This window comes from Pezoporus occidentalis, unplaced genomic scaffold (genome assembly GCF_034315485.1).
Source record: "Pezoporus occidentalis ecotype Australia unplaced genomic scaffold, CSIRO_AGI_Poc_V1 ctg147, whole genome shotgun sequence".
NCBI classification, from domain to species: domain Eukaryota; kingdom Metazoa; phylum Chordata; class Aves; order Psittaciformes; family Psittacidae; genus Pezoporus; species Pezoporus occidentalis.
In genome coordinates this window covers 1,177,366-1,203,002 of record NW_026913284.1, presented here as the reverse complement: position 1 = coordinate 1,203,002, position 25,637 = coordinate 1,177,366, and the positions used below count along the sequence as shown (strand labels likewise).

General features: G+C 45.4%; 1 protein-coding gene across 7 annotated transcripts in view; it reads right to left on the bottom strand.

Annotated features, from left to right (window-relative positions):
* ENTPD1 (ectonucleoside triphosphate diphosphohydrolase 1) overlaps positions 1-25,637 on the bottom strand; it is a 55,942-nt gene that overhangs the window by 3,383 nt on the left and 26,922 nt on the right. For 5 of the 7 annotated variants that reach the window (XM_062610375.1, XM_062610373.1, XM_062610372.1 and 2 more), the window contains 9 exons: positions 7,427-7,560; positions 6,930-7,047; positions 5,511-5,661; positions 4,501-4,660; positions 3,656-3,886; positions 2,865-3,131; positions 1,680-1,799; positions 1,346-1,483; positions 74-1,207 (listed from right to left, as the gene is read on the bottom strand). In XM_062610375.1, the coding sequence (XP_062466359.1) occupies positions 1,001-1,207; positions 1,346-1,483; positions 1,680-1,799; positions 2,865-3,131; positions 3,656-3,886; positions 4,501-4,660; positions 5,511-5,661; positions 6,930-7,047; positions 7,427-7,540 (1,506 nt within the window). In that variant the 5' untranslated portion in view covers positions 7,541-7,560 and the 3' untranslated portion in view covers positions 74-1,000. Of the gene's footprint in view, positions 1-73; positions 1,208-1,345; positions 1,484-1,679; positions 1,800-2,864; positions 3,132-3,649; positions 3,887-4,500; positions 4,661-5,510; positions 5,662-6,929; positions 7,048-7,426; positions 7,561-18,169; positions 18,376-25,637 lie in introns of those variants that run through there. The other 2 variants (XM_062610371.1, XM_062610369.1) reach the window with 2 other exon arrangements.

The window sequence follows — 25,637 nt, the reverse complement described above, 5'->3', positions numbered from 1 at the left end:
GGTGGCAGGAGTGGTTCAATCTGTGTGTGCTCATGCTAGTTAACTGCTGCCAGCTGCCTATTTATAAAGGAACTTCACCTAATAAACATTTTCTCTAGATCAGAGGCTGCCTTATGATCAGCACAGTGACACTGGATTGCTTTAGTGAGTATGTACCTGTAGGCATGCAGATCACACCAGAGTCCTTCTAGGCCTAAGCACTCACTACTGGCCAAGGATCCTCGGCCAGTACAAGCTGTTCCTATAAAAACCAGCAATGCCTGGCTGGGAATTCGTGTCAAGATGTACTCTAGGAACATGGGAATGGCTCAGTGAACAGTGAGCCAACTTTGGTCCAGCAACATCAGGAAGACGTGGGAAACAGGCTTCTTACCACCTGCAAAAGGAGCAGATAGCCACCAGAGGGCTGATGACCACCAGCACACTCGGTTTCTTCATCCTCATCCCTTCTTTTCCCAGGGTGGCATTTGGGAGCCTGGCCAGCCTTTGGGGATCAGCTGGGTGCAGGTGGCCTTACCAGCTGTAGGGCTGTGAGGGCTCAGGGCACGGGGAAGTGAGCAGAGGGTATGGGAAGGGCTCTTAGGAATAGCTTCAGTGAAGGAGGAGCAGGATCACCCTGGGTGTGATCGTTCCCAAGAGCTCAGTGGGATGCATGACCCTGAGATTACCCTTGCAAGAGCACTGGCTCCCAAAGATTGCTGCGGTTTTTCTCTTTATAATGCTGTGCACAAGGCAAAAACCAACCAGCAGCAACGTTTCACTGAATGAAAGTATGACCCATTCAAGGGGGGGGGAACTCCCACTCGTCTGTCCTTGGCAGAGAGAGGTGGTGAGCCTGATGTCCCAACCTCTGTCAGTGCGAGGCAGAAGAAATAAATGCCCTTGTTGTACACAGTCAGTAGCTTCAGTGAGAGGGGCTCTGCAGTACAGCCTGCTCTGCCGGGGTCTCCTAGCCCTGAGTGGCCGTGGTGACATGGCCTCTCTTCTCCTAATGCTCGTCCTAAACAATCCCCTTCTGCAGGCACTTGGGCTTGTGGAAGAGAAGCCAGGCAAACAGGAGCACAGACGCCAGCACAAGGGAGCACAGCACCATAAGCCCCACATAGCTGCCGTAGGAAAGAGGGGGTACAGCAGGCTCCTCTGCAGGGATCATGTTGGTCAGGTTCAGCATGTAGCCAAGGGTCCAGCCTGCATCGCTGCTGCCGATCTGAAATGGGAGAGGAGCGGAATCAATGCTGGGACATGCAAGGGCTGCCTGCATCATTGCCAGGGCAGTGGCACCCCTGGAGACAAAGGCTGTGCAGCAGAGGCTGCAGTTAGCTGCCCTCCCCGCCATGGAACACACCTTCCCAAGGAAGTGGATCCTTTGCCAGTTGTTTTCAGTGAAGTCATAGCCATTTTCCAGGAGGGAGAGGATGTAGGCTCCAGAGAAGCAATATTCACTCAGGTACTTTTCTTTTATTTGATGATATGCTGTCTTCACCTAGGGAGGGAGGAAGTCATCACGCTGATCAACACAGCTTCCCGCTGCTCCAGCTTGCACCTAAGCATCCACTGCAGGTTCTTGGGAATCTTTCCCCTCTTGCCTTGGAAGTTACATGCCAGCATTTACCCTACAGAAAAATACCAGCAATTCTTGCCAACCAGCAGCCCCAGCATGCTGCCACTGTACTGCTCACCTCATGCCAAGGCCGGGCGCAGAAGCTCTCAATGGTGGTGGCCACTTTGTCCAGGGCAGCGGGGCTTTGTTCACTGGTAAGATTCAAAAAGTTCATCACAAAGTAGAAAGCAGAAAAGGCCTGAAGGAGAAAGAATATTTTAACCTGATGGGGCTTCAGTATGATCAGGATAGCAGAAAGCCTGCAGATGAAAATGGTTTTATTTAGAGATGGAGAAATGTAAGAAGTAATACCACACATATAAAAGTAGGGATACTTTCAAGAGCAATGTCACTTGAGACATGCCCTGCAGAGCTGATGAGAGCTAAGGATCCCAAACAGAAGGTGGAGGTAGGAACTTCACTGACCACAGTATCCTGAAGAACTACAGTAAATCCCTCTCCTCTATGCACTGGTGCCAGAGTGGCACATAGTGAATGCCTCTTGCTGTAGCGACCACGATCCCATTTTGGCAACTGAATGAGATGAGCATGCAGCCAATATCACCACAAATAGCAGAGGTCTTGGTCTGAAAGGACTGTATGCAACCCCTGAATGTAACCCAAAGTCCATAAAACCCAGTGCCAATAGTTGATAGACAGGGGGCAGTTTATGAACAGGGCAAAGGGAGTATTAACAGTTCCCTCAGAAACCCTCACAGCCACTGAAGTCGCACAGCTCTAGGGCTGATGTTCGATGTGGTGTTGCATATGATATGTGTTCAGAGTGTGCACTGGCTCCTCATCACATCTGGGAAGCAGACAGGCGAGCTGACTGATTTGTTCCTGTAGTGCTCACACACTTCTGGATGAATTTAAGATCTGGTGCCGTCATTGACATCAGGAGACAAGGTTTATAAGAGAATGTCATGCATGGCCTGCAGCAGGCTGTCCTACCTCTGGTGCTGGCCATCAGGAAGGACTACTTGAAAAATGAATCAGTAAATGGAGCACCCCAAGGACATGCCCACAGGAATGGGTTAGAATGGGAACAGTGCAGTAATGGTAGGCCAGTATTTACTGGGGCAGCCCTTACACATGTAGTCCTCACAGCAAGTGCAGCACCAATTTTGTAGTTATATGTCCGAAAAATGATCTTGTAAATGATTTCCTGCACCAGCCATGAAGAATACACTCTAGCATTATTTTTAGTTTCTGCTCTTTTGATGCTCTGGGTTACAAAGAGTTGAAGGATGAGAAGACTTACCCCAAAGTCCCCTTGTAATGGAGGTAGGTATATCCCATTGAAGGAGCAACTGGAGTAAGGACAACTGGTTTTGTTAAAGAGTTTCTGGATGTTTCTTCGGCACTTCTGATAATCTCCCTCTCCCTGTATGTATAGCTGGCTGAAAGGGAATTGCTTTTTCTTGGCTGATGTACAAGGGGTTTTGAAGAGGTCACTTATATTTATAGTCCTCTGATACCCCTGGTGAAAGCATGGATCAAGGAGGCTGCTGTTCTCCATGGTCTGAAAGTAGAATCAACCCAAGCTGTTACACTTCACTCTGGAGTAATACTTGGGAAAGAGTCACAAAGAGCGGCCACAAGACCACAAGTACATCACACCAAGGTACACACATCAGGTCAGAGTGATGAGGATGGTTTAAGACATTGGCAGTGATTTGGGGGATGTGGGTACTGCCACAGGCTCCCTGTAGGACACTGGGCAAATTACTTTCAGACACATTTTGTGAAGGTGCTGTTGATTTGGGATTCTCAGAGACAGTGAAACATTACCCCCTAGAAGTACTTCAGTTAAGCGCGTACTACTGCTATACCATGCCCAGGAATCAAGGCACCTCAAATTGGTAGTAATTTGAAAATGTTGACTGTGATCTCTTTGGGCATCTGTCCAGTCTTTATGGAGGATAATGACATTCCCAAACCCAGACTAAGGGATGAGACATTTAGCTGGGACACAGAAAGTTGTACACCAGTATGTCAAAGCTGAGAGAGTCCAGGATCTCCACTGGCATTCACAGATGTACTTGCCTGTAGATCCTCGGCCAGTTTCTGTTGCAGAGCCTGGTCCTTCCCATAGCAGAGAAAGCTGTGAGTATACACTAAGTAATCCTTCCCATAGAGACGGAAGTAGAGCAGGTTCTCCGGGGACTCAGAAGAGAGTTCATTTGGTACAAAAGTAATCTGTGTTGAGGCTCCTCCAAGGTCCAGTGCTCCTGATGTCTCACTTATGGATTTCAGGGAATGTAGAAGTTTTTTCCAGCCGGACTTTAAAAAAAATAAAAATTCAAAAGTAAAACCAGATACATCAGGCATGAGGGGGGAAAAATAGACAAAGGGGAAAAAAAAAAAAGAGGAAGACCTCTGAGGAGAGAAGCAGAAACACAGAACACAGGAAAGGCAGGAAGAGCTGGAGGGGGCTCAGAAAGACAGGTCGTTCATGTCTGGGTGTTTGCAGGAGCACTAAGAATATGAAATCTAATACAACTGTTATGAGAAAAAACAGTCAATTTACTGTTTCAGCTCCCAGATGATTTATAAGCTCAATGATAAAAAATCATTGTCAAAGTTTGCAGGCACCAAAGTATTTTAGATCAGAAAATGAGGAAGATACAGCAAGTGGCTTGCTGTACCCAAGCAAAGTTATCAAAGATGCTGGTGTTTTATTTCAGTGCTTTAAGCCTGACTACAGTGGAACATCCTGATACCAGTAAGTATCAGGACGTACTCATGATAATTGCTGAGGCAAGATGTGCAGCTTCCTGATCTCTGGTAAACAGCTTACAAGAGAAGACAGTGGCTGCGACACCCTCCTGCAAGGCACAATTTACAAAGTGCTGAAAGGCAATGATTCAAATATGGACTTGCTGTTGATACAGTACCTGCTTGAAATTGCCCAGCAGGTAGTTAATGGTGATCCATCCATAGGCTCCTTCTTCCTGACCACTGATGATTCTGGCACCCTGGAAGTTGAAGGGAGCTGAACGTAGTGTCTTCTCTACTGAGGACAAGACTTTGTCAGCTGCACTTTTATTCTCCAAGCTGGATGAATGGAAGAAAGGATGGAGTGACTCTGGCTGACAGCTCTTTGCAGCCAGTGGGCTTTATTCTGAGTACACAGGCTGCAACTCCCCACCAAGTATTAGAACAGAACAGTCATTCATATGGGTAAATCCAGCTCTAACTGTTCACCTCCCTCTCTGTCACACCTTGCAATCACAGCTGCAACCAGCTCTGACACAGATCCTGCAGCTGAGAGTGGTGCCTGGAGCAGAGACCAGAGCTCTCTTGTTCTCCTGGAGCAAGTGCCCTGAAGAGACTGCACCGTGGAGATTGCTCTCACCTTTTGCCATTACCATTACAGAAGAAATCCATCCCCAGGGAGATTTCCCAGGCAATATGTATGTAAAATCAGCTCCCTGATCAGTCAGGCAAGAGGTCCAAGGCACTCCCATGAAAATCACAAATTGGAATTAAAGGAGGACATGATTATAAAGTTACATTAGCTCTGATAATCTTGGGCTGAGTCAAGTTATGTGGGGAGCTGAAAAATGGATGGGCTCAAAAATCCTGGGTCAGGCCTAATACCAGACTGTGGGGGATGTCAGAGCATTCTCTGAGCATCAGATCGGGCACTGCTACCCTCTTGGTGTCTGCGCTGCATATACTGGTGGAGATGATGGAAGGTTGGACTGAGTGGAGATGGACCTGCTGGACAAGTAAGGGAAGAGCCCAGGGAGACTCGGGAGTCAGAGAAGCCAGCAGCAGCAGAGGGTATCGGGGCAGTGTGATCCGGCAGCATGTCCAAGGTCTTTGCCCAAGAGGTCTCCACTGAGCACCCAGTCAGTACCAGGCACAGTGCTGCAGGAGAAGGGGACAAGCTCTGCAGTACCTGAGAAGCCGCATGCCAGCAGTTGCTCCGAGGTAGACGGGTGTCTCTTGGTGCTGCTTTGAAGGAATCACATCTTCTGCTTGTCGTAGGCACTGTGCCAGAGAGGGACCTGCCTTCTCTGTGGCATGGGAGTAACCTGAGATCCCAGGGCCTGCAAGAAATAAGGACACTTCATTGCTCAAACTCCAAGCATACCCCCAGAGTGCTGTCATGAGCACTCTGTATTTAACTGTATTAAACTGCATTAAACTGTATCACTATCACAGGCAGCAACATCACATTCAGCCACTCTATTTCTAAGGGGTTTTCGAAATCCTACAGCGCCAACTAAGCCTGATGCATGCAGACAGCCACAGCACCCAGCATCTGCCACCCTGCTCTCCACGGAGCAGGCTATGAAGTAATGATGAGGGCTGCAATGAGACAGATAATTTGCTTAGTGTGTCCTGGACATCTGCAAACTCATCTCTGCTTCTGCCTGGGTGTACCCTGGATCTGTGCCTGAAAATCCCTGACACTTCACTGCACTGGGTCCTCCAGGGGAAGATGCTGTCATTTGTTTGTGTATTGTATGTGCACATTACAGCACTGAGTGTCTTGAAGCTATCCCCTTCATGCTAACCCAAAGAAAAATTCGTTGTCCCTCCCTGCCACATGTCCCCTGGTGAATGGACTGCCCCAGGACCAGCGCCTGTGTGAGCAGTGAAGCCCACTCTGCGTGTGCTCCAGGTTGCTGTATGCTCAATGTGCTGCTCGTGGTGTGGCATGCTGCAAGCATCAAGTGGCTGTTGCAGCAGCTCAATAACAGCACGTCTCTCCCCTGCAGTGCAGTCAGGCCTGAAAAGACCCCAGGCAGGCTCGGACAGCACTTCTCCTCCACCCAGAGTGCGCTGATCCATGGTGGTCTATGCTGTTCCTTGTCATGTGTATCCTTGAACTTCAATTATGCCTTTCTAAACCATACAGTATCTACACAGCAATTAAATAGAATAAAGAATAAATGATGAAATGCATAAGTTGAGCAACCTTGGCCCACAAGCACAGTGCCTAGCTTGCAGAGAAGCCTTGAAAAGAGCAAACCATGCCCTCCCCTCTTGCTGCCTGACATTCATTGGCACTTCAGCAAGGGTGCATGCAGGCGCTTTATTTATTTAAGTACATTCTTTGGTGTAGTTTTTTCCAATAAGCACTTACTTCCAAGCATCCTAAAAACAAAGGAAAAAGTAGATCCAGCTTTCCTCCCAGGAAGGTCAGGCATACACAGCTCCCTGTGGGAAGCAGTGGGATATACACGACCTCACAGATGTAACACTGTTTTCACTATTGGCCTCTTTCTCCAGGTTTTTCCTCCCACACCCTTTGACTGCATTATCACTTCTTCATCCCATCCCCTTCCATATGTCCCTTTCTTCCTCTTACCTTCGACTTTACACACCTCCACCTGCTGCACCACCCCAGTGTCATTCTCTTTCTCTGCTGGCCACTCGTACACATACAGGTTAGTGTGGGACGACCCCGCATCCAGCACAATCCCATACTGTGGGCAAAACAGACCATCATCGCACCTGAGGCACCAAATCAGACACAGCATATGCTGGTCTCCACACCTGGGTGGGACCAGAAATAAGCAGCCTATCTGGCAGCTGTGGGAACATTACTGTGTGTCATTACTCTTCTCAGGACTGCTTCAGTGCAAAGTTTCCATCAAAGGACACAAGAGCAGAAAAGCAGCAAAACATCAACTAGGAGATGATCTGTTTTTACCATGAAGATGTAAAATAAGATGTGGAGGTACATGAAGCCAGAAAGAGACGTTAGCTGGATCCAGCAAGGGCAGCAACATGTCCTGGAGCACTATACACACCTAAAACCCCCAGCTTGGCTTGTTTTCCTGTAAAAGCCCCAGCTCATAATACCTTAATATTCTTCGGAAGTGGCTTGTTTTGGGTCACTGCTACAGCAATTAAAGCAATTACAGCCAAAGTAGAGAGGAATCCCAGGATGAGTAGAATCTTTCTTGTCCAGGACATCTTTGGTTTGGTACCTGTGACTAAAGCAGAAAAAGGATGTTAGTATCCCAGCAGCCCATTCACCTCACACCTCAAAGGTCTTCATGCACATTCCTGCAGACCCTTTCGATTATGAAGCATCTGTCTTGGCCAATCCCTGCTCCATTTCCTGCACCGTGTCGTCATGTGGGATTTCTTAGAGGTAGAGCTCAGCCCCAGTGTCCTTCCGCCATACCATATATAAAAAGCATAACTTTGTAGAATCTAAAGCTTTAACCCTTTTACTAGGAGACATTTCTCCTAGTGTACTTTGTGCTTCAGTTTTTTTACAATGTTCATAACAATTTACAACATCTTCACTACCAGTGACACATTTAGGAAGTATAACACTAACATTTCAGTATGTGGCAGTCAGTTCAAGCAATGCTGTCTTGCACCTTGGCAAGGCTATATAAAAAGTATGAACTGCACTACACAGGGTATTTAAGAAAGCTATGGAGATTTCTGATGCCACTTCTCACAAGGCCAGTAAATTATAAATAGCCTGTATTTTCAGAATTGGCATAATATAGTTAAAAATAGCACACTTTGCAGAACTCAGACCAGTATGAGTCCTTAACTGTTACTGATATATTTGGTATGACCTATCTAATAAGTTAAGACTTTTATGGCTTAAAATACATGGCTAGCAGCAGAATTCTGTAAAGAAAAGCCACTTATGGCTCATGCAAATCATTCACAACCAGTATGTCATTTGAGCTTTCAGAACCAATATATATACCTTCATTTGTTAGTGTCTAGCATGATGCTGTCTTACGTATTTTCCTGCTTTGGATTCTCTTTCATATACCCCATAGTGGAAATCTCACTTCACAATTTAGGCTCATCCAGTTTTGGTATTGTTTAATAGAATACCATCTTACAACACAAAGCTCTAGAAAGGGTGTCAGCAAAAGTATTTTCCAGATTTATAACCTAGCTGTAAATTTAACACTTGGAACTAAAGAATAGTTTCATCACTCTAGGGGACACACCTGCTCCCGCTAGGATGTGAAATCTATTTCTACCCATACTCAAAAGCACTAGTTGTCTGACTGCTCACACGAGTAGTAATTTTCTTCTCCTTATACACAAATACCCTAGGAGATGTTTAGAAATACATTATGGGTCATCCAGGATGACAATACCTCTGTGCAGGCGACCACATCAACTATCTTCACGCTCCAAGAGGTAAGGTGACCGAACCTGCTCTGTATCTGCATGCTAGGACTGAAGTTCCAGAGGTCATTCTCCAGTCCTCAGGTGATACTGGGTCAATGCTCCAAACCCATCTTGCCCCCCCCCCCCCATTTCATGCATGAAAATCTGAAAAGCTTTCAAGTTCTGAACAGGGTAATTTTCTAATCACTCTGGTTTCATGTGAAAGATGGTCCCAGGTGCCAGAACTATACAAACCCAACCTTACAGATGACCTGGAATCCAGTTAGCCAAAGTGAAAAGAAGCAGCACAACTCAGGAAATCTTTGACTGCAAACAAATAACACCTTCCCACCTATCTAGAGAAAATGGAACCTAAAAGTACCAAGAGAACTTGTTTTGAAGATCTCCAAGCAGGCAGGTCCATTGGAAACCTAATGCTGACCTGGAGCTCTGCACTTATGTGCAAATCTGTTGAGGCTAACTGGAATCTGGAAGCTTGTTGTGCTTGCATGTTGTGAGTGCCTGTTAGAGGCACAGCGTGCTTGCCAGTACCTCCAAGAATGCTGCTTAAAATAATAGTCTAGTGCACATACCAGACAGCAGGAGGTAAGAATGCGTTTTATACAGCTTTATTCAAAAAGGCTGCTGCACTCTGGGTTTGAAGTTATCAGAAACAGCAGAGCATGACAGCTGTGAGGCATTTCTTCTTATTGGAGAGAGCATTTGGCTCAGGTTGTGATAGCACTGAGCATGTCTGATGAACAAGAATTATTTTAACACTAGAAAAATGATTAAAACCAGATGCTATAATGTAAAGAGAGCTGCACAGTATGAATGTGAGGCCAGCATGCTTGACAACTGAAACTGCTGCTGACAGTTGCACAGCACATCCATCTAATTATTGCCACCCTTATTCCGAGATCTTGCCTAGAAACAGCCGCTACTGGCTTTGTTAGGTGTTTACTGTCATAGGAACAAAGCATGCGTGACTTTGCATCATTTCTAAGATTTTAAAACTTCCTGTTGTGATGGGTATTGTCTGCTCTATCTTTTCAGCAGCCACACTCTGAAATTAGCAGCATTAGCAGCAAAGAAGGAACAATTTTCTCACTGTAATGGACTATCCCAATAAACAACTTCAGAAATCCCTTGTCTGTAGGCAGAGACATAATGGTAATTATCTGCATCCCACCTGCAACCTGAGATTAGTCATATTTTCCAAGGCATATTATTTCCTTAATCCTGAACATGACTTCTGTGCGACTCTCAGCTTGGTAGCATGAGCGCTTTTCAGGACTCTGGAGGTTGTAGATTTGTGCTTTTGTTGCTGTATCCTATACCAGAGCACCCATCTGTGTGAACTCTTAACACTCCAAGCAGCATTTTGTGGAAATGTTTCATACTAGAAAAGGTACAAAATTATAATCCAGAAGGCAGCCTAGCAACTAACCTTCCAAAGAGCACTCAAAGTGTACAGACTTGAATAATTATTTAAAAAAACCCAAACCACAACACTGCAAATCCAGATAAAGAAGTCAGTGTAATCAAAACTTGTCTGCCATTTACTCAGAAAGGTGAGGTATTTGAACAAGTTCCCTTTTCTGCACACTTGGTTACATCCATCAGCTCTAGGCACAATTACAGTTCTGCAGTGGCTAAAGAATCAGCTTATTTCCTAAACTCTGCCAGTTTCTTTGAGCCCCACATCATGTTGCTGAATGCCATGCAAACACTCCTTGGTCTCCACCAAGTGGTGCAGTACTGGACCATCTACCTCCTCTGCCAGGCCCCAGGACTTTTCTTCTATTATCAGCTCTTTTCCTTAGCTAACAATTAAGCAGGCAAGATCTTTTGTCTTTGTGCCCAGCCAGAACCAAACAGAGACAGATTTCTGTTCTTTCTGCCATACTGTCCACTTTAAGGCATGATAAAAACATCATATAAGGGGCAGAAGTAGGCACAGAAATGACACTGCTTTTCTTCTTTTTTTCTTCACTCCAAGGCTCACCCAGACTGCCTGGTGCTGGAGCCAGCTGTGCAGGCACTAAGCACTCTCCAGATGTTGGAGCACAACCCAGCTGTGCAGGCATCTCTGTTTCTAATTCTGGTCTCTGTTTTTTTCCTGCAGGGGCAACTACTGGTTCCATCCGGTGATTGGTACATGTACCAGAACATAAGCAGATCTTATTCTGTCAATGATCAACTAAGAATGCCGCTGATAGCCACTTCTGTTTTGCTGCAGAAACTTTTTTGTTCTCTGTGAATAACCCAGGAAAGGCCAAACCAGCATGGGAGGGAGCTCTGTGTGAAGGCAAGGAAGCAGGACTTCCAGATGAATAGGAAACTGCTCTCCACCCAGCATCATGCAAAGTCACCGGCAGCTCTGCACGCCAGATGTCACTCACAGCCAAGGCTACCCACACCTCCCAACTCCCTTCTTACCAAACAAGACTTGGCACCAAACGTTAAAAGGAATCAGGCAGCCAGCTGCTTTTAGAGATACACTAAGGATAGACTAAAGCTGGCTTAAGGACTGAAATTAGGATTGTCAAGCAGAAAAGGAGAGATGGTGTGCACAGCCTATAGCCAGGCCCAGTTCAGGTAACCTCACTGTGACCTGTCACCTCTAATAAATACAAATACTGTTGTAAGCTCTGGTTTAGCACAATATCTAAAGTTGATGTTTGCTTTTTCATTTGGATGCTCATGCTCAGCCTGTCACAGAAAGGATCACAAGAGGCTGTACTGCAAGGCCATCACTCTTACACTGCGCAAGTGCCACACCGAGAGACAGTTCCCACTGTTACTTTTCTGCTCTCAGGCCACCTCTGTATGGTTGCAAACATTCTAATTTTCAAGCTTTATTTATTTATTTATTCCCCCTGTCTTTGTTCCACCTCTGTCTCAAAATGTCTGCAACTCTCAGTCCTCCTGGAATTTATTCTCTTAACCAACTTATAAGAAATGAGCTTTTCTGGATTTTTGTCTTTCCAGCCTTCTCCATCTACCTGAACAGTCCAGCAGCCCTTCTCCACATACAAAATAATCTGATTTTATTTTTCTTATAAATTCTGACCAGCACTGCAATGAGACTAGCCTTGCACTGCAATGTACCCATTACACAGGATATAACACTGTCCCAGGCTAAATTAAGTGAGGTGGGGAGATGTACAGTCTCAGACACATGATTGTGTGCCATCATGGGCAACGTTAAGTCAACTCTCCCATGCACCTCTGCTATGTAATCCCAGCAAATTCACATTTAATCACATTTAATTAAATTAGCATTGCTACATGCTGTAAGCAAAGGGAGTTCCAAGACACACTGCCTGCTGCCCACAAGGCTTGGAGTGACGACAAAGAATAAGACGGCGTCTTATGAATCCTGCCCATCAGCTGGCAGCTACCTCTGCTGCAGATCGCCCACATTGCTGCTGCAATCTGTTTGTAGTCTCTCCAATAACTGGTTCCTAAGCATATGTCCAGTCTTTAGGAGAGAGCTGCTGAATGCTCACAGGGGCATGGTTTAATGGTGGCCTCAGCAATGCTAGGTTAACAGCTGGACTTGATCTTAAAGGAGTTTTCTAACCTAAACAATTCTATGATTCTATGCAATCATGCAGCCCATCAAATGGGAATATAGTCTGCAGGGCTCCTGAACCTAAATGTATCAGAGAGACACAGAGCAGTGCTGAGAAGCTACTGAATTATGACCCATCACACAGGGACACAGGCATACTTGAAGACTGAGAAAATGTACGGACTGAAATGAGTCAGATACCACTGTATTTTTAAAGCAACAACTCACCTGCCTGCCTGCCAGCTGAAAGTGCACAGGAGTCCATGACTGAAGGCTGCCTGAATCCCTCAGCAGTCTGAATGCATTGGTCCTGGTTTCTGTTGGGGTAGAGTTAATTTTATTCCTAGCAGCTGCTGGAGTGCTGCCTTTTGGTTTTAGTATAAGAATAATGTTGATACCACACTCATGTTTTAGTTGTTGCTAAGTAGTGCTTACTCCAAGTCAATGACTTTTTAGTCTCTCATGGTCTGCCAGTGAAGAGGGGCACAAGAAACTGAGAGGGAGCAGAGATAGGACAGCTGACCCAAACTAGCCAAAGGGATATTCTATATCATAGACCATCATGCTCAGCATAGAAACTGGGGGCAGCCACCAGAAGGGACTGATCGCTGCTCAAGTTAGGCTGGGTGTTGGTCAGTGGGTGGTGAGGAGTTGCACTGTGCATCACTTGGGGTTTTTGGGAGAGGAGTGTTACTCCTTCTTCTCTCTTTCTATTTCCTATTATTATCCTGTTGTCATATTTTACTGTTATTTAAACTATTAAACTATTTTCATCTTAAGCAATGGATTTTTTTTAGCTTTTTTCTGTTTCTCGTCCTCGTCCCACTGTGTGTGGGGTAAGTGAGCTAGTGGCTGTGTGGTACTTAGTTGCTGGCTGGGCTTAAACCATGACAGCATCCAGCACTTGTGACCTGCTCCATAGCACAAGGTAGGCTGCTTGGGCAGAAGGACCATCTATCACAGGAAGTGCTTGCAGACAAACATCATCCACGCTCAGTAGACAGGCTTGCTCTGGCAGTGCAGCCTGTGCGCATTTACTAACTGAAGGAATTCAAGTCTATTAAATTCTGATAGCAGTGATGGCAGCGAAAGGGGATGGGAGCTGTCAGTGCTTCTGTTCAAGGTGGACAGGGGACACACACATTATCCTTCTGCCAAGGGAAAATAAGACTGTGGTAGTCATTACTTTTTTCAGGCTGAATTGCACACTGGGTGAGATTGCCGAATTTGCATCAGGTTTTGAGGGACACTACCTAAAAGGCACTTCCACCTTCAGACCTACCACAACCAAACACCCAAGTCCATAAACACACTGTGGAAGAGCCACACTGCCTCATTTATCAACCCTTCCCTGAAATTTTCTCTGTCCCCATCTAACTTCTTACTCATTCTTCATCTGCCTTTTTCATTCAAACAAGCTCTTGTCCAAGATACCTAGGTAGCTTTTGCTGCAAAGTAATGTAAATCACCTGTTTTGGGTGAACATTTTGGAAGTCTTTTCTTAGGCTGGCAAAAGGCTCAGGTTTGTCTTATTATATAGATACAAGCACATATATAGTAAGGGAATTGCTTTGGTTTAAGAGGTTTTATTTCAAAATACCAGGGCAAGACACTGGAAATGTTGAAGTTGGAATTCAAGCTCCAGCTCAGGATTTTACATCACTTTTTACAGCTGTTATGTGGAACAGGCTCTGCTCCAACTTCTAATTGTTCACCTGGCAAAGATCATGGCCTAAATACTGGTGTCATCTCTGGCCCTCCTTGTGGTGCTACATACAGTTATAAATACACTGGGTATAAATTTACTGGATTATGTTATCCCAGATTAAATACTTATAAACCTTCCAGATTAGTTATGAGTGCTGAAGCACAAACACTGAAATGTCAGTGAAACTGATAATCCAAACAATGTAGTATGGATTTTTTGTATGCCATCCTTCAGAGACATTTGATACTTTAAATCGCACAGCCCTAAATACGTCAAACCTCAGCAGACTCCTATGGGTCTAGGCTACGCAGATGGGCTTAGTGCTTGAACTAGTGTGTGCCATCTCTGCACACACGTGTGTTAGTGAACTGGAAGATGAAGAGTGCACCTATGTCTGTGCTAATACCAAGTTGGGAGCAAAAACACACTGACACATAGGACTGGAATTCAAAACAAGTTTGGTAAATAGGGGAGAGCCTGGGGAAAACATCCAACTCACTTGAGTAAGGACAAGGGCAAATACGGCATTTAGACAACAGCCATTGCCCAAAGACAGCAGCATGGTGAGCAATCAGTTAAATAGCTCTCCCAGAGAAAACATTCTTGCAGCTATAGCAGTTTGCAGTAATCCTTCCCTCCATCTAATGCTAGTAGAGACTCCTATGAAGTTCCATGCCCAATTTTGGACACTGCCTTTCAGGAAAGAGTAGACCATTTGGAGAAGCTCCAGAAGAGAATGAGAAGAAAGATCAGAAGTCTGAAAACTTGACCTATGAGGAAACATTGAAAGAATTGGGTTGTTTCATTTATAAAGAGAAGAGCAAGGGAGACACGTTCGCTGTCTTCAGACAAATGAAGTCTCTGTCTGCCAGTGCTGTTGTAGCTGATCCTGCCTCAGGGCACGGGTGGCCCCTGAATTTTCTCCCAGCTCTGTTTCTTCCATTCAGAAGGCAGGGAGTCAGCCAAAGGGGGTGATTCACTCATAAGCCATACTGTTAGCAAAGACCAGTGCAATGCATATGCTCTCCTCATGGGATACAGATACATTTGAATATATCTGCTCCCTCCTTCCCCCATCAAAGCTCTAGGCTGCATTCAGACGTAATTCAGCCTGCCCTATGCTATCCGTATGTACAACATTGCTTGGGGTAGGCGCACCTCATCCTTTTGCTGTGTTTAGAGTTCTGCCTGGGATACGACCCTGGGAAATTGCACAAGACCCATTGAAGTCACCCTGTTTTCCTGGAAGGAAGAAAAGCACATGGCAATCCTGGAGAGCTGGTGTAAAAGCCGAGCAGCAGCAGCAAGAGATGGACACAAAGGAGCGGGCAGAGCACACAGGCCTCTTCTCCCACTTCTGCAGCTGCCTGCGCAGCCAGCAGTAGCACAGAAGGACTTTGTGCTCAGGGCAGTGTCAGTGCCCCACTTACACCAGCCTGCAGTGCAGGTTTACTGCTGGAGGGGTGATGTCCAGGGTATTCTGGGCAGGAGCCCTGAGACCTAGGTTACCCCTCCAACAAATCCCCCATTCACCCTCTGCACAAAGTGGATTCTGCTGTCAGAGACCTTCCTATGGCAGCCGGCAGTGCTGGGTGCTATGCTCAGCCTCCTGGCTGCTCTGCCTCCGTCTCCGCATCACAGCCCCTCTCCCTGTTATACACAGCCTGCTCTTAGACAAGCCAAAGCTTTCCTAATGCCTGTTCATTAAATAGTTCCTCTATAGGAAGATATTCTTCTGTTTACATCCCAGCAGTCAGATCAAGATACTCAATACTCTCAAATACAAGCAACAAGTGGCAGAATACTGCTGACACAGTAATATTTAGTTAATTTTCACATTTATATGATGTTTACTGGGCTTCTAAAGCCTGTACCCTATTTGTACTCATTTCTTTAGGATTCAGACATAAAAGAGGTTGTCAGGTTAGAAGAAACAATTGTTAGCAGTAACATCAGTTTTCTGCCAGGAAACTTCTGGTATTAATTTGCTACCAGCTCATCAAAGCTCTATTTCAACTGGAGAAGATTTATTGCTGTTACCCACAAGGCTTGAAGTTTCATCAGAAAATATCCAGTGAGTTGAAGATGCCCCCTCTCCCCCCGCTTATCACCTGAGTTATTGCTTGAATATACTTCCTGATACGAAGACATTTGTTTTAATTTCTGAAGGAAAACCAAGCATCAAGCACTGACACCTTTTCAGTGTTGTTATTATTGATAGTTCTAATATGCTGACTTGCAATGGGCCAGTGATGCTGCTAGGCTTCCTTTTGTGCTCAATATCCTAAAATGCTTCTTTGCTGCTCTTAAATCTCTGGCCATGATTTTTTCCTTATGCTTATTTTGGCCATCTTCTATGCTTTCAAACTTTGCATTTGCATTAATTGCAGCTTCCTTTCTCCCCCTAAATATGTATCTTTTAGAGATGTTGTTATTTTTCAAATTAGCATAACTTTCAACTGTTGGATTAAGGCTTTTGGAGAACAGAGTAAGTGAATAGGCTGCTTCTGATTAACATTCTTATTTGGCTATTTTAAATATTCTGCTGATTCTGTTCAAGTATTTTTAAATTTGAGCAATCAATTCTTTTAAAAGCTACTAGATCTTAGTTGTTGACACAGAATAAGTGTGCATTATTCGTGTAATAATTTATAACTCTCATAGCAATGTTTTTTTCTCTGTCAAGATTTGGGCCAGTACACATTTCTCTTGTGCTGGAAGTAATGCATTGCAAATTATGAGATGATCACCCTCAGTTTTGAGGAATTACTCTGTCGTTCACTAAAATCCACCATCATATCAGCTTCCCTCATCCCTACATAGACAGTCACACCCTTCCCTGTTTCCAGCATCCTGGCTGGGGATGGGCACTATCCTTCACCCACTTTGGTCACTTGTTCCCAGTTCAGCCCTAGGCAGCTATTGTCTCCAACTGTTTAATTACTATTGTTGCTGCTAAAGACCACAGGGCCATTGCTTTAATCGGAAGACTGTGACTCACACATCACCAACTAGTATAGCTCACCCTTCCCTGTGCCCCATCAGCCAGCCACACCAGAGGGATGTAGAATTTGTCATGGCAAAAGAGAGGAAACAGCCTCGAGCAACCGTCCGTCCGTCCCCCCCCCCCCCAATACCCACATTAGATCAGCAAGTTCAGAAACTTCCTGGAAAACACAAAGTCCTCAGCACTGTAAATACCGCTGCCCCAACAGGAGGTTCTGGCAGGGGGAATGACCACAGAGGAAATACACTGAAACCCCTCACCACCCACCGCGCTCCATTCCTGACGCTTACAGCAGTGTAAAAACACACCCTCCCGGTAGCCACCGGTTTCCTTGAACACGCTCTCCACTGACAGCCTCTCCTGCCCTGAAGCATCTGCCAAGCCTCTTGCCACATCTCAAGGACGTCTTTTTCTGAATCACAGATCCTGGGGATTGCCTCGTGTGTTGAGCAACAAACACTGCTGCTTTCAGGGCTCACTTCCCCAGCTTCCGAAAACACACCACGGCTGCCCAAAGCGCCACACGTGAGCAAACAGAGCAGCCGCCTGTGCTGCTGCAGCGGGGGGACCCGAGCTTCCTCAGTGTTTCTGCACAGCAAAGCAACCAGCTTTTCTCCTTCAGTTTCACTTCCCAGTCAGCACTGAAAACCATTGGAGACCGATCGCAGAAGCACAAACACTGTTCCAGGCTGGGGCAGCATCAGCAGAGCCACTGGCAAAGCCCCTGGAAGATGAGGCCATGGATGCGGAGAGTACACATGGTACCCATTCCCCAGCAGCCTCGCATATGAATGCATATGGTGGGGACCACTGTCATGCATACCTGTGCCTAGGATTTTGCTTACACCTGGATTGTGCCACCCCTTGCAAGTGTGATTTCCAGCACAGGTGTTTGCTCTTTTAGAGGAGCGTATCTCAGGCCTACAAGAGACCCAGTGAGTTTTCCCTCCCTTAAAGCGCATAGTACTCATCTGCAGCAGAGGAAACTGCAGGCATCTTCCCTCTGCAATTAATTCTAGCAGATGAAGCGAAAGGCCCCTTGCTATCCAGGGCATAGCAGCAGCCCCACCGCCTCCTTTCAGTAAGCCAAAGTTAAGACTGCATGCATAAAAAAGAGAGCTGTCTAGTTAAACACTTCCCGAATCGCCCCCATACCTCCAGCTGTCAGCACTGGTATCTCCATTCCTCGTTGCACAGCACAGGACAGGGAACAGCGGGGATAGTTTCTGTCTCCTGCTGAGAGTGCATCCACTGTCTAAGCTTCGTGGAAAAACATACTGATTTCTCAGAGGTCAGCCTTAATAAGTAGGATTCCCACAAACCGTGAGGAGAATTCAGCTCATGATATTTGGCATGAATATCATGCTCTGTTCCTAGTGCTGCTACAATTTCCATTTCAAATAGCAGGAAACAAATTACCCTGTGGTATTTCTCAGGACAACCAGTGGGAAGGAGCATGGGACCAAAGACTGTTGCAGGGCACAGGCCTTGACAGAGCTCCTGAGCGTAAGAGAAGAAATACTTCTTGGAGGTTATGTAGATAATAAGTTAAATATGAATCTAAATTTTCATGGTTAAAAGAGCATCTTGCAAAAAAAAAAAAAAAAGGGCTGGAGCATTTCCCATGCTCTCCTAGCACCATTCTCCCTCTGTGTATGGGAGGTCCCAGGCTCAAGCCAGCTGGCACAGGATGTTATTAATCTCTGAAGTTCAGATTATTTATTACTGGGACATGCAGTGAATCCTGTGGAGATTCACTGTGGAGATTGGGAAGATTGATAGCGGTCCAGATTTTTCTTGTCTTGTTCCAGGATTTGGGAAGATTGATAACGGTCAACTTTCTCACCACTAAATACCAAGCAGTGACTCACATTACCATCTACTTCTGTTATACAGGACATATGCTTTCCTCTGGGACAAGGTAGGAACAGGATAAAGAGAGAAAACTCATGCAAGAGTTACCTCAAACAATACCAGTCAGTGCTAGCTGAGCTCCCAGATAGGGCCGTAACAATCCTGAATACTTTGCCAGACTTTTTCCTTTGATAACATATCTCAAGGGGGAGAGCTGAGGGGGGAAGGAGAACAAAAATAACAAAACACTGCTCTGTTTAACAGTTACCCATAGCAGAGAAAAGCTGAGCTAAAGTTTCCAACAATTATCAGTACAAAATCCAAAAATAGACATGCAATGTACTGGGTTTTAATTTAAAACTGGCTGGGACAGGACTTCTATCATGTGGATTGAAAGCCGTATGTAAAAGCACAAGGCAACATGATGATAAGATGATAAGATATCAAGATGGTAAGACATGCTAGAACAACAGCATTAAAATGCTCAGTATAGCACTAATATGGATGAAGGATCAAAGGTGTCAAGCAGAAGTGGCAAAGTGCAGTATAATTCATTGTGAAGGAACTGCACATCCAGGGTGGACAGATAAATAATATCCAAGGTATCTATGGAAACCACCATCCTACACAGGAAACAATAAAACTTGGAAAAAGAAAACCAGGAGAAAAATAACTCGTATTTCAGACACTCATACGGACAATAACACTAATTGAAAGCAGGATTTGATCCCAAAGAGGTGGGGCTGGCTTAAGGAGATGTGAAGTGTGGAAATGAGAGCTAGCAGGCTGAAGGACAAATAGGAGCTTTATGGTAACTCTGCAATCTGTGTGGCTGCCATCTCAGAACAGATGTGGGAGCCATAGCTTTAAAATCCATTTATAAACTGGCTGAGCACACACAGCACTCTTGTTCAGATGACTTTCAGCAGTGGGTCGCCTCCTGGGCTTGTGACTGCTCACCCTTTACACAGACACATGGGATGTCAACTTTGGGTGGGAATGGTGAAGGTAAAAGGCTAGTGAGTAGCTTCAGCTTTACACCTTCCATCACTGAAAGCATCAGACAGCTTTCCTTGCCCTCCAGTTTTGTTTTGTCTCATGTTTTTGCCGTATCAGTTTCAGCCTCTCACAGCTCAGTTTGGACCTGATGATTACGTTTTTGTGCCACCCATCACACCAAAACCCACAACTCTTAAACTCTGATGAGCTTACCAGTTATAAATAAAGATTTCTCACCTTTTTATCATTTAAGAATGGAGTAGTTTTTAATGTCGCTATGATGCAGGAAATTAACGTAGCAACAGCACAAGACCTCATGGAACAGGAAGATGTTTCAATAAATGGTTTCAGTCACGCTCATTTTCTCACCCATGCTCACTCCTCCCATATTCACAGGCACCGAGCTCACCCAGGTGCTCTGGTAGGATCCTATGTAAGGTGGGACCAAGGTTGCCAGATGCCCACCCCTTGGGTTTCTCCTTGGTGGCAAGCTACAAAGTTTTGAGCAGATCTTTTGCCATCTTTAGGAGCTAACAGCTACTATGGCATGAGCCCTTTGCTTTGAAATCTCTTACCTTAATCCCCCCAAAATCCTAGGACAGGTAGTGCCTTCCCCTCTCTCCCCCTTCATTTCGGGTGCCTTAACTCCAACAGTCTGCCTTCCTGCTGGGAGAGGAGGAGGAGGACTTGCACATGGGATGTGCAGAGACCTTGCTGTAATCCATCTGTCATTAGAGCGCAGTTTTTTTTACTCTAAGAGTCATTTGCATGGGGACTTTATCAGCACTCACGCCTTCTTCTGACAGACCATCCATGCGAGGCTTATCAGGGTGCAGGTTGCCAAGCTTGTCGCAAACACCACGTTTGTCAGCGTTTACCCAGTTTTAGTGCAGTCAGTCACATCCTTGGTTATCAGCACAGACCATTCTTTTAACCCATGATCTGTTGCTCCTTCTAGTCTTCTCTCTCACATACATACACTTCTATTTGTGTTTTCTTCAGGCCAGTTGTAGTATTTCTGCTTCTTCAGCTGCATGCCTGTCTCATGCATGATGTGCCAGGACCTCTGTTTCACATGCCATCATCACGGCTGCAAAAAGGTCTCCTTGGTTTGGTTAGGTTATGAGGGACTAATAACAGCAAAGGAAGCAGATTGAAGGGCTGGTCTGGGGTCTGCTCCTGCATGCAGCTCTGATGCTTGGATGTAGCCAGGTCTCCTCCTTGGAGCTGTGGTATAACATGCACGAGTGCAGCACCAGAGGTGGTCTCTTAGAAGTTAAAGGATGCTGAAATCCAAGAGAGGAACAATGCAGCCTGTCCCTGGGTGTCACTACCAGACTCACAACAAGGGATTTTAGTCAGTTTACAGATTTCATTGACAATGTTAGAGCTGGAGCTGTTTTCAGTCTGTCACATGCTGAGCAGCTCCCAGTGACAATACAAGGCAAGACCATTGTCAATAATGTAGTGCAGACCTGGTAGTGTTCCTATGGCCAGGGTGGCAGGGCAAGGCTGGCATTAACCTCAGCTTCCCCCATAAAGCTCCTGGTGGGACAGGGTAGCTGCAATTATCCCATGGCAGAGCTGTAAGACTCACAAGGAGGCTTTTGTGCGCACACATTTTCTCATGCTCATGTCACAGCCTTGAGTCCAGCCTTCTCTCAGCACATACACACCAAGCAAGGCCAGGACTGTCTCACTGCTTTCCCACTGTTCCCAGGCTCCCCGTGACTCTGTGGCTTTCACAGCTGACTCCAGCTCTCAGCACTGCTGTCTGCCCGCAACATATGGGGAGCTAATACCAAACAGGTAGTGCTGTAGCCAACCATCATACTTTTCTGTCTGTTGAACCTTAGCCTTTCCCTAATAACAAATCATAACATTAAACTTGTCGCAGTACTCTCCACCCGTATATACTGCTAAGGAGTTTACACAGGTCAGCACCATTAGCTCCATCTGATGAAAAAGCACAAGGAAGCAGCAGATAGCCAGCCTTATGCTCTGTCTCTGGACCACCTCATCCACCCTGGGAAGCTCTCATGAGCCAGGGCTTGCAACATGATCCCTCCTGCAGAGAGACAGAGTTCCCAGGGTCCGGAGAAAGAGCAGCATGCTTTGGCTACACCTACTCTTAAATTCATCTTCCGTCATTTTGATATATTCTTTCATGTTTTGCCAGACTAATAGCAATTTGGAGATTATTGATCTGGTAAAGTACACACAAGACTTGTGCTACAAGATATATGTAGTTCTGCTACAACTTTAAAAACATGGGGAAAAAATGGAAAATATCATTTAGGTTAGGAGAAATGTGCTGAAGAAGAGAAACACAGACAGCAGAGCCTTGTAGCAAGACAGAAGGCATTCCCTGTGTTTCCTTCCCAGAGTCTGACTTCAGAGGAGGAAGTAGCAGAAACCAGTAGACTGAAGAGAATTGTTTACTACTTTATAAAGGTGTCAGGGACTAACAGCAGTCCTGCTGCTGTGTTAAATATAATCTCTGTGAAATGGTAGTAAACCTAAAGACTAACTGCTACACCACACCAGAAGTTCCTGAGATGTGGTCTGCAATATATTACAATGTGTATTTATGGTTACAGTCTCCTGAGAAGTAAAAGCACAGAAGAAGCTCTCCAAGATCCGTATTTTCAGAAGGGCATCTATTCACAGCAAGGCATATGGGATCCAGCTAGCATTCACACAGACACTCAGTGGCCACAACACTAGAAGGTCCTTAAATTGGCAGAGAAATTACTAGTCTCTGGAGCTGAGACATGCTTTGTAACCTAAAAAGCAACTGTGAAATTACTGTCTTTAACAAGAAGTTCATACATGGGGCCAGGTTCTGTTGTAAACCACTATTTTTAAGATGAAGTACAAAGGCTTAGCTTAACAGTTGAAGTTTAAAGGTTCTCTTAACTCCTGTTTTCTCTGGCACAGTAAGGGACTATCCCACCTTTTCTGCCATAATCTTACCTTGTCCTTGTATAAGTGCAGATTCCATTTCTAATTTTTCCTTTTACCAGGCTACTGTTAAGGTGAGTTAAGTTCTGTGGTCAGGCTGAGCATCATGAGACAGCATGTGCAGACCATCAGTGGTCTGACTATCCGTTCCATCGGGCAAGGTATGTGTAGCTCAATCCTTCAGGTGTTAAAACCAATTGCTAAACTAAACTTGTAACCAATTCGTTTAAAAATAAGGTCTTAATTCTCTCTGGTTAATGACAGAATAAATCCTAAACAACACTGCTGGAACATTCTTTCCTTTATGGCTTTCACACTTTTTGCCACAACAGTATTTCTAAGCCTTGTAAACATGAGCCTGACCATCAGGTTTACCGCAGTAAAGTGCTTTTCAGCTTCAGCTTGATCTTGTGTTTACTGTAGTCTTAGACAAAGCTGACAAGCAGTAAGCTTCCTATACTATTTCAGGAAAGCAAGATTAAATATATAGAAGCTGTATATCAACTTATTTGGCACATTCAATTCAAAGCAAAATTGCAGATTTCCAGTGTGTTTCCCACAAAGCAGCTGGAACCAGCAGCTAAGGGCTGATGTCGGCAAAGAGCAGATGTTCACTTTGGCAGGAACTGCTACCATTCTGGCAACGAGCAGGTAGGAGGAAGCGACAACAGAGGAACAAATCCCATTCTGTTACCTGTCCCCACCACCAAGCCCATACTCTGTATCAGAGCTCCATCATCCCTCCTGCTGCACGCCTACTCCCTGGCCTTTGCCATGCACCGTGGATGTTTTCATCCTATCAGCTGCAGAGTCTCCTAATTCTCCACATCCCTCAATTTTGGAGGAGTCTCCCCCTATTGCTACAGCCCAGGGAGGAAGGTGCAGAGGCTGCTGCCTCCCCTGCCCCCAGTTGCTGTGTCACTACTAGGGAACGTTAGAAACCGCAGCAGCTGTACAGCAGTTCCTGCTGCTCGGCTGTTTTGAGAGTCCTCAGAGCTGCATACAAAACTGCTGCGAAACAACTGAGGTGTGGAGATGGTTTCTTTGTCCTGAGATGCTGACTCACCTTTCTCAGCCAGCACAGAGCTCAAAGGCCACTGGTGGTTTGAGCTTTGGCTGCAAGATTGCAGATAGTTAATGAAAAACAAGCTAATTCTCATTCCTCTGTAAAAATAGGTCCATTTTCTTTTCACCCTCTCCCCCAGGAATGATCCAGCAGTCACCTCCCTATATGATCAGAGCAAAGATTATCAGGAGGATCAGAAACAGAGCAGAGAATACAAATTAAGCTAAAAGCCTTTAACTTGTACTTACAAAAATAAAAATGTTCATTCAGAGCTGCAAGTCTCAGCCTGTAAACCATTCAGTCACCACATAAGGGTTACTTTTTTTGGTCAGAAGAGATGTAGTGTGCAGCTGTATGGAGGTCCCAAGGGAGCATGGGACAGTGTGGGTCAAACTGTTAGGCACGTGTCTCCTTGTACCAGAAACTTAATCACTACCTACAGAGTATGTTGACATTACAAGAGGAATTTAAAAGGCAATGTGAAGGCAGACAGTGAAGCAGTTCTGCGTATCATGGATAGCTCTTTTCAAGCTGCAAGGGATCAGTAAAACCCAAAAGGATTCAGATAAGAACTGTAACAAGCAGAGTTGTAGGACTGCTGGTGGTGGCTGAGCACTAACATAGTAGTGACAGCAGTGACTGCTACACTGCCTGCATCGCCCCTGAATGGGAACTGCCAGCACAGTGCAAGGGACAGAGGGATAAGGAGCCCCAAGAGCAGGTTAGGAACTTATCTTTCCAGCCACATTTGGGGAGAGCTAATGCATGAGAGGACGTGAGCAGATGAATTTGTTCAGAGTGCACTTAGTCGATTCTGTTCCCTTCCATCTGGTCTCTCACACTTTTTCCCTTAACTCATTTCTTAATTTGTACTGCTAATGCAGCACTGTTTCAGAGCACAGGGCTGTTTTTGTGTCACTCCTTGTCTTACAGTGAAGACCCCCCCCAGTAACCTTAATCTGAGTGACTTTTAACCTTTCCTCCTTCTGTTCTCCCAGAACGCTGACAAATGTGGTGTTGGCTTTCAAGCCAGATGAGCTGAAAGTTATTGCAGAAGAAAAGAACATGGCTAGTGTGAAGGACAGACGCCTTTTCTCTTTCAGCAGCACAGATTTATGTCAAATTACGCTGGCTGTAGAAGTGCACCCTTAGGCTCTGCTATTCCCCAAGTGAGCATACTGGCAACAGCTCTGTGGCTAGAAAATGCTGATGGAAGTGTCTGCCATAAAGCTTCAGCCCTGCTTGGGAGGGGAAGTTTCCACTGAGCTGAAAGATTAAGTCAGTCCTCACATGTATCTGACAAAACCGTAAGAATACAATTTAAGAAGAGGTTCCCATCCAGCTCATCTTTCAGAAAACGAACAGGGGTGCTTCTCTTGTGAACATGATCCAGAATTTTATAATACAAGTTTGATCAGTCTTAAGCAATACTAATCCCTCATGAGTTAGCTCCCCAACCAAAGTCATCTCAGCAATAATCTCAAAGTCATCCACTTTACCCCAAAGTTCAGCCTAAACACTTCTGTCCTTAACCACATCCTAACCACCTCAAACAGAGGTTCATTTTCAAGCTGAGAACCCAACTCCTGCCTCAACACACTTCCAGCTCCATGGAATACTGTCATTGAGCCTTGGGCTAGTAAAATGGTACAAAATACCTAGCCAGGGGGCATTAACCTCAAAGTCAGGTTTGCTAGTTGCTCCCAACCTCACAGATGCTAAAAGAGTAAAGATGTCTTA